The sequence below is a fragment of the Camelina sativa genome, chromosome 9 (genome assembly GCF_000633955.1).
Source record: "Camelina sativa cultivar DH55 chromosome 9, Cs, whole genome shotgun sequence".
NCBI classification, from domain to species: Eukaryota; Viridiplantae; Streptophyta; class Magnoliopsida; order Brassicales; family Brassicaceae; genus Camelina; species Camelina sativa.
In genome coordinates, this window is record NC_025693.1 from 35,903,469 (window position 1) to 35,912,083 (window position 8,615).

Below are 8,615 nucleotides of genomic sequence, written 5' to 3' on the forward strand. Positions count from 1 at the left end.
TTTTCTTATTCTTTTCTTCTTACCATGACCCTTTTCGTGGTTGTTTATGTATGTTGTGATTGATGCTGTTATGATTTGATGTTACAGTTTGGCATCATAGAAACTATTTCACTTTGTATCAATCTTCGCATTTGTTGTTTCTGCCCTGGGGTTTTATATTTACCTGATTCTGACTTGGTAAACTGGAATCTGTTTGCGTGTTTGTTCAGTTTCGTTTGAGCAACATGATTTACTCGGCTATTTATTAGGTTTTACTTACATTTTAACCACAAATAAAGTGAGTTCCAAGCTCTGATCAAAGCTGAGTAAGAAGTGATAAAGAAGGGCGGACTTGTTTCCAAGGAGACAGTAAAGAAGTGTCAGAGATTCGCAAGGGAACATGATCAAATTTGAGGAATGTACAGTATAAAGAGAGAATGCAATAAACCGGGTCCATATTCGCAAACATCGTAATGGACGTGAGCTCCCTGAAAATAAGCCCAAAAGGCCCAAATATATCTGATATTTTTAGTCTAAAAGCCTGCTACCATTTTTTCCCCCTAAAACGAAATATGACTCTCACGCGCCTAGTTTTTAAATTTAACAAAAAACAGCAATTTCCGTATGTTTTAGTCCACGGATTTTGGGGAGGTGGCGTCGACGCGCTCATTGTGCGAGTAGATAAGAGACTTAAATTTCACGGTTCGAGAAACCACGTTTGGGCTGACATTTTTATACTGCCCATTGGGCCACAAGGAGTTTAGTTTTCATATAAATATCGGCCCACATAAATTGAAAAGACCTTTTAACTCTTTATCTCTTGAAATCAGCTAATTATTGCATTTGACCGTACAGAGTTTACTTGTTTATTTTGGACGAACTGTGAATTTTCATTCACCTTAATTAAGTTCCGCCTCGACATGGAGAGGATACAAAAGCAAAACCCATAACTCAAGAGGAGACATAAGGATAGAGGGGAGCTAACATGCTCAACCCAAAAAGCAGCCAAACCAAGATAACTGTTAAGAGAAACGATTTTGGCACCATTGCTCCCAAGGGGGTCTTCAAGCCACGTACTTCCGCTAGCGATGCGAATGTGACATAACAGTGACGGACAAAGCCGTCGGATAGGGGAACTTCAGAGCCACAAAGGAGTAACCATGACATAATATGCCAAAACACAACCAAGGTAAACTAACCAGGGAAGCCTTGAAAACTACCATTGCGTTCATAAAGGCAAATTGACCAGAATGGGAACACAAGTCCATCGAATGAGGCTAATGATTCTATTATCCAACCGACAAATCATATAGATTGAAGGGATGAGATTAAACCTGGTCGAAATGGGAGCCGGTACATGACCAGAATAGAACCTGCAAACTGCAGTAAGGGAAGTGTCACCAGGGGACACAACTAAAGGTGTTACAAACTGACGTTACAGACACAAAGAGGAGATGAGGGAATACTCCGTTGCTGGTCCAACTAGGGAGTCACAGAGTTTAATAAAATGTCAAGGACCTGTGAAATAACCGCTGCAATTTGATATCATTGGGGTCTCTCTATTACAAGAAGATTTTCTCTAACTCTAATTACTAGATCAATATGATTATAGATTCTAATCAGCTCGAACCAAGACAGTGGTAAGTATCTACGAAGGCTTCTCAGTCACAAATTGAACCCTATTCGTACACTCTCTAAATGCTTTCCAGGCAACTCTGCAATGCTTCCCAGGCAACTCTGCAATGCTCTTTCGATCTCATTCCTTGTTCAACAACCTGCATCGCTCTTCTGTGCAAATGCTCATACCATTGATCCTGATTCATTATGTCCACACAACCTGACCCAAAATCCGCCACATAGAGACGCTTCACGTCCTTGCGCCACCGTTGCAGTATATACTGAGGCGGGACTTCCTGCAACCCGTTGTGGCTGAGTAGGAGGAGGACGTGTCTGCATTGGTACCCATTGAAGCTGAAACCACCACAGACACAGAAGCAACGTACTTGTGCTTCTGCACTAGTCTCGTAGATGACCTCAAAGTCCCTCACTTTCTCTCCTTCCCTCTCTTTCACCACGTACGAGGAGGCCGAGCCGTTTGAGTGGACTTGCGTTATTCCAAAACATGAAGTCATTGCCGAGACCTCGTCTTGGAACCTTCTAAATATCTCCACTGTGAAGACCTTTGCCATCTGAGACTCGTAGGGGTGCGTTGTCTTGAGCTCGGGGATAAACTTGGAGGACTCTGAATCGCACAAGGCTTGTCTTGTGTACTTTTTATCCAGAAAAGATTGGTACCCTTCAAGGAATTCTCTCAGGGATGTGTGCTCATGAACGTAGCCACTGAAGATGAATGGTGCAGCCACATCTCCCAATCGAAAAGTCAGCGCCCCGGCCAAAAATGTATCCTTGAGGTAAACTGGAGCCCATAGTTCTCGATCTTGAAACAGGTGGTTGATGGTCTCGTGATTAGTCAGCCCAAACCGAATGATCATCTCTTCCCAAGCTGTTTCAAATTCTTCGACCTTGAGACAACCGTAGACCACTCTGTTCAGTGCCATACGGAACAACTCAGAGTCTTGTAGCTGGACAACGCTCTGAAAGATGTTGTGCAAGACGTGGGTCAAGCTAAGACGATGATGAGCCCTTGGGAAAACTTCAGAGACAGCAGCACGCATTGCCTTGCACTGTTGAGTGATGAAGGTCTGTGGGGGACGACCTAGCATGCAAGTAAGCCAAGCTCTGAAGAGCCAGAGGTAGGTCTCAAAGGTCTGGTGAGCAAGCAAAGCACAGCCGAGCAAGATGGAATCTCCATGGTGGTCGATTCCAACGAAAGACACAAGGGGAAGCTGGTAGGAGTTTGATAGACAAGTGGTGTCAAACAAAACAACGTCGCCAAAGTGAGAGTAAGCAGCCCTAGCACGAGGGTCAATCCAGAAGACATTCCTAAGAGAGCCGTCATCGGAAAGATCCATGAGGTAAAGAAAGTTGGGGCTGGTAAGCTGAATCCGTAAGAAGAAATCCTGCAAGAAGCTAAAACCTCCAGGGGGAAGCAATGGCCTTGAAGAAGAGAGGGAATGATCACCACCGGGGGAGGAGGTTGAAGAAGAAGAAGTCCCATGAGGAACGGCAAGGGCTCGATAGAGATTGATAGTCCGGACTTGGACATGGAGAGGAGGTTGTTGTGGTTGTTTAGTGTTGGCAGAAGCAGAGGAGGACTTGGTCGTCTTGTGAGACTTGGAATTGTGGGCTCTTTCAGGATCAAAGGAGTGGTTATGGTCGAGTTTGACCTGATCAATTTTCCAGCGATCAAATTCAATCAATTTGAGGCGAATCATAGCCTGGCAACCAGTTCTGGTCTCCTTACGACGGGTGGAGGTGGTGTTGGCTTCTTTAACCATCTTGAAACCTTCGCAGTTGCAGCACAAGACAGCACCACGTTTCTCCTTGCTGTTACGCTTAGTCCAGGAAGATTTGATACGGATAGCAAAACCGAGCTCCCGAGCGTACGAGTTGTAGTAGCTGTAAGCATCATCGTACGAATCGAATTCCATACCAGGAGCAGGAGCAGGAGCACTGTGAGCAATGGGACCATCATCATCGATTCCAGTTTCAATCTGAAGCAATCCATCACAGTCGTCTTCATCAAGGTCAATACCCAGATCAGGAAGCGGAAGCTCTTCTTCTTCTTCTTCTTGTTCGACAACCATCTGCTCCTCTTCCATCTGAAAACTCATAATTTTACAACAGAATCGGAAACCCCAAAAATTGAAAACGCCAAATAAAAATACTCGGGAGTAGAGAAGAGAAGAGAAAGTAACCACCGAACCGACCGTGATGCAGAGATTAGGGTTGGGCGACGAGAGAGACTGATCGGACGGTGAGTAGACGCTATCACCGATCATCCTCCTTCCTCTCCTTGTCTTCTTCACCTCTAAATCAACGACAAACAATCGATTTCTTTCATTTTAGGGTTATATAAATTCAACCCATAATTAAATGTGGACAAATGTAAATTCTCTACAGTACAGACTTAGTTTTATTTGTTATTCGAGTTGAGCTGAGCTGCAGGCAGACGAGGCGCACCACCTCACTCTTGCAAATTTGAGTTTTTTTTTTTTTAACTATGTTAACAGTCAATCAATACTCACTTTTCAGTAATTGTGTGCAACCAACCCCCATCGCATTTTCTTGTTTATTATAGGTGATAACAAATCTATAAATACTTTTTCTAGTGTCCCTCCCAAGTCAGAATATAACACACGACCAAACTATAAATATCATCATCAACCAAACTCAAAAATAGGGATAGGGCACCATATCTTCTTGCTTGATAAAGTTGAAAATACCAAACAAAAAACATAACACATATCAACAACATTACAAATATCTTTTATAAGAAAAAAGGAGAAAAAGGAACCAACGGAGGACAAAAAAGAATAAATTACAGATGGAAAGAAGCCCACAGCTCAAGCTCTCACAGAAACTCTTTATAATTTGCACAACAACCCTCCTGAAAGCATCAAACAAAGTCCAAATCAGTAACTTATAATTACTTCAACTCTCTTGAATTAGTAGTGGTGGCCGTAACTTATAAATTGCGTACCTAATTTTCAAAATAAAATAAAATAAGGCAACAATAGCAGCCCAAAGTGCTCCGTAAAGCAGCTTGGAGAAGCACCAGGGGCCTGCAACAAAGGAGCTTCTCTTTCACCTCCTTTTTCCACTTATTCAAGCAAGAGGACCTTTCTTTCCACTCTTCACACTTGCTAAAGCTCATCTCCGAGTATCTGCATCCCTCGTCAACATGTGCATGTTACTATGCCCCAATACTTATATATGGCATATGGGGATTCACATTTCTTTTTCACAATATATAGGCTACCCAAACTACTCCATCTAAATACTTTCCCCATTCTAATTCCAGGTGGTTCCATGTTTAAAGGTCAACTGAAAGTTAATTCATATGAGAGCTAGCTTCAAAACTCACCTACGAGGCTGCTTGTTTGGGTTGCCATTCGATCGTTGTGAATTCCCATTGGTCAAAATGTAGCAGTTCGAATTTCTAATTCCCCAAAACACAACACATTTTCAATCCACGATAACGACCCCATTTGATTGGCAAGAGTTATTACTTCGATAAACAGTACTTTGAGAAACCATATCCAACATATTCTTTTCTCTAGTTACCAATCACATCAGAGAAACCAATCTTCCATATTTCCTCATAAAACTAACTATAGTAGCTTCCCCCTACTATACAATATACCGCAAACATTTGCTGTCAAAGCACTGGTCTCAGCCCAAATTGGCAAGGAAACAACTTACCAGGTCTCTCCATGGGTTCTTCATCATTAGGGTTATTAGAACTGTTCTCTTGGCTGCCAAAAAATATGGTACTTGGGTAAGTTAGCCACAAATCAAATGCTTTACTGGAAAGTCATAATCATTGTAAATTGACATGGTTTCAGGAGTGCCCAACCAAGAAGTTAATGAATGCTACATGTTTCTGGGTGTACATAGAAGATACGCTACTTAGCAAAACAATTCAGACATGTAAATCTAATGGGTAACAAGCATTTTTCGGTGGGAATAGAATCACAGAAATCAATCACATACGGTTGCTTTAGTTAAAGTTACATTCCCATACTACTCTTCATGCCGGGTAACGCTAAGAGTCCACACATAAGACCATACTGAGATAATGAAGAGAACTATTTTATAAACCTGGAGGATCCCGCAGAGGAAGGTATCATCGGTTTGTGTGCTTGGTAAGAACCATTAGTGGCAGCATAAGGTGGACAATACGAACCTCCTAGTGCTCCGGGGCCAGGCAAAATTGGCAGCCTGTCAATAATATAAGCAAATGACAGCAGTAATCAGGAACTACTATAGATAGAGTGCTATGGAAATCAAACAAACAACAAACAGCAGACGAGTCAAAGCAATAGTTCTGGTTCTGTTTGGGCCAGCAAAAGACTACTTAGATGTAAGCCCTCTCAAATCATAAAAGCATACAGCAAGTCAACTAAGATAGAACGCGCCGAATATACAACTCCAAAACAAGAAAAGCTGTGGAAACCGAATATACAACTCCAAAACAAGTAAAGCTGTGGAAACTCAAGACTAACATCCATATATATGTAAAGCAAAAAGGAAGGACTGCAGTGCATACCATGTCATCTCAGGATTTCCGGTACCATGTTCTGGTTGGACATATCCTGGAAGAGCCATTCCAAAGGTAGGAACCCCACCGTGCTGACCACCAAATTGCATAACTGAACATGAAAATGAACAAGACAACACATAAACATAAAAGTTTAAACTAGTCAGGCATGGATATTGGCACCAGTACATACAGAAGGCGATGATCTCAAGCAGCCCTAGACCTGGGCAACCAGGCCAAACAGCTCAGCATATATAGCTTTCTATTTCATTAGCATGCATGAATTGATTCCGAAAGATGTCTTTCAACCATTATAATGTAAAATGAACAGAGATATTCAAGAATAACATACCAGGCAGAAATGCAGGAAAATTTGAATTGCCATGACCAGCTGCCATGCTACCGACAGTCCCCATAAACTGTGTCCCACCATACATAAAAGATCCTCTTCCACTAGGCTGGAGTGACCCTTTTCCCTTGGCAACCAAAGCACCTGTTTCTGCGGCTGACTCTATTCCACCAGAAATATACTGGTTTTTTGATGAGCCGGTTTTCGGTGGAGAAGAAGGCAGCAAACTGTTAACAGCAGAATGTTGATCAAAAGCCTGACCAGGAGGTTGAGTACAGCTTTGGTCAGTGCCTTTTGGCATTCCCTGGAAGTGCATCAGCGAAGAAACTTTGTCACCTTGATTAGGAGATTGCTGGTAAAGCATTTGCCCAGGAGGAGGTGCATCTCTACCATGACTTGTAGTCTGGGAAGGTTGAGCAGTGCGTACCCATGAAGAGCTGGATTTTGTATTCCCAAACTTCTTTCCAGATGGAGTAGGGTTTTGATTAATGCGCAGTCCACCAATGCCAGTTTGTAAATCTTTTTGTGCCAAGTTATTGGAGGATCCTGAAGGATAAAATGGAGGAGAATCTGAATTTAAACTTGAAGCTAATACATTCTTTTTGGCTTGGATGGCTTCAGTCTCTAAGCTAGCTGTTTCTGTTGGTGGACGCCCTGAATTGGCATGTGAAACTTTCACAAAAGAATTTTGGGACCTAAAGATTCAGTAGACGAGACACTATAGTTAGAGAAAGGGCGTCCATGTGTTTGGCTAGAGAGGAAACAGAAAAAAAAAAAAGGACTCACTGTTTGGTTTGCACAGAAGGTGCTTGATTGCCATTTTTCAATGCAACCTCATATCTTCTGGGCCCTCTCCCCCTAGTGACAGCCTTAGGAAACTGGTTCTGGTGTCCATTGCCAGTGCCAGTAAATGGTTTAGAATTGGTCCCTCGAGAATATCCACGCTCCTGACCCCTACCCTGACCACGACCTCTGACTCGGCCTCTGGAAGTCCTCCGCTATGTTCACAAAATTCAATCAATCAGCTTTTAATATCAAAAGGAAAAACAAGAGAGGTGGCAAATGTATTAATGCAGATAGGAAAGAGAGGGAGAGGAACTAAAGAAAAGTACATCAAATTGCTTTTCCTGTGTATTGAGTTCCTCGTATTTGTCATGTCCCCACTTACTTTCATCTCTAGATTGCCAGAGCCTCCTGCCACCACGCATTCGCCTATCAAACCAACAGGAGTTTGTTTCAATCAATTTGAATTACAAGGAATAATATTTGTGGCTTCACCTATCAATAGATACATTAGCATGATAGAAGTTGAACACTAGACAAAAACCCTACCTCAAACCTTGGAGCCAAAAAAGAAAAGGAGTGAGGAAGCATACCTATTAGAGGCGGCATCAAATTCCTGAAATCTGTCATCATGCATATAAAAGGCACCAGCAGTAGGCACTGCGAAAGGCTCCTTCTTCTTTTGTTCCAGTCCATCATCAACAAGATCAGTGGCGGAGACTGCGGAGTCCTCGGTCCCATCGGCGGCCGCAAGTGCATTGTCATGATCGGGAACGAATTCAAAATCAGCCTCAGAACTATCATCGACGAGGTCATGATCAGAGTCGAGAAAAGCACTCTGTTGATCTTCATCATCGGAAAGATCGGAATCAATAGGATTAGCGACCAGGTTGTGATTGAGGGCACCATCATCCTCATCGTCGCTAGCTACTCTCCTACGTGTAGCCAAGGAGCGGTTCAATTCCTCGGGATCACTCTCATACTCGGGATCTTCAGGGGCCATAAGAGAAGAGACCTGAATCGGAGAAGCAAACCGAAAAAAAACCCTAGAGGAAGATAATGAAGAGATAAAATCAGTGATAAAATCGGCGATACACACAAAATGAACGAATTAGGGAAGGTGGAGAATAGAGATAGAGGAGCCAGTCACCCTAAGAATTGACGAAATCACGCACGCACGCACCACTAACTAGGTCCACAAAGCCAGATATCTATCAAAGAGCGAGGAGAGTCTAATAATCAAAATCAAATAAATCAATCAGGGTTTCATGAGATCTGCAGAGAGACTGATAGAGATATATATATATATATATCTTTTTCTAATTTTTTTTTTTTTTTTTT

At 42.5% G+C, this 8,615-nt stretch overlaps 3 protein-coding genes across 8 annotated transcripts in view; 1 reads left to right on the forward strand and 2 right to left on the reverse strand.

The window, feature by feature from the left end:
* The window catches only part of LOC109126288 (probable serine/threonine-protein kinase kinX), a 4,523-nt gene extending 4,361 nt beyond the window's left edge, over positions 1–162 (forward strand). Inside the window, exon 2 of the mRNA XM_019229643.1 lies at positions 24–162. The gene's annotated coding sequence lies outside the window, so the exon portion shown is untranslated. The remainder of the gene's footprint in view (positions 1–23) is intronic.
* LOC104714383 (protein FAR1-RELATED SEQUENCE 8-like) lies at positions 1,347–4,043 on the reverse strand. 3 transcript variants are annotated; one of them, XM_010431723.2, is made up of 2 exons: positions 3,801–4,043; positions 1,347–3,701 (listed from the first exon to the last, which is right to left on the reverse strand). In XM_010431723.2, exons 1-2 carry the CDS (start codon positions 3,879–3,881, stop codon positions 1,674–1,676), a joined length of 2,109 nt encoding a protein of 702 aa, XP_010430025.1. In that variant the 5' UTR covers positions 3,882–4,043; the 3' UTR covers positions 1,347–1,673. The 3 variants fall into 3 exon arrangements, with proteins under 3 accessions (XP_010430025.1, XP_010430024.1, XP_010430027.1); XM_010431722.2 differs by having other exon boundaries at positions 3,798–4,043; XM_010431725.2 differs by having other exon boundaries at positions 3,810–4,035.
* Positions 4,249–8,563, reverse strand: LOC104714384. 4 transcript variants are annotated; one of them, XM_010431729.2, is made up of 11 exons: positions 8,425–8,563; positions 7,868–8,320; positions 7,604–7,703; positions 7,278–7,489; positions 6,495–7,186; positions 6,152–6,254; positions 5,704–5,823; positions 5,305–5,357; positions 4,967–5,027; positions 4,583–4,766; positions 4,249–4,489 (listed from the first exon to the last, which is right to left on the reverse strand). In XM_010431729.2, the coding sequence occupies exons 2-10, from the start codon at positions 8,275–8,277 to the stop codon at positions 4,583–4,585; spliced, it is 1,935 nt and encodes a 644-aa protein (XP_010430031.1). In that variant the 5' UTR covers positions 8,278–8,320; positions 8,425–8,563; the 3' UTR covers positions 4,249–4,489. The 4 variants fall into 4 exon arrangements, 3 of the variants coding, with proteins under 3 accessions (XP_010430031.1, XP_010430029.1, XP_010430030.1); XR_755830.2 differs by lacking the exon at positions 4,249–4,489 and having other exon boundaries at positions 4,654–4,766; positions 4,967–5,041; XM_010431727.2 differs by lacking the exon at positions 4,249–4,489 and having other exon boundaries at positions 4,644–5,041.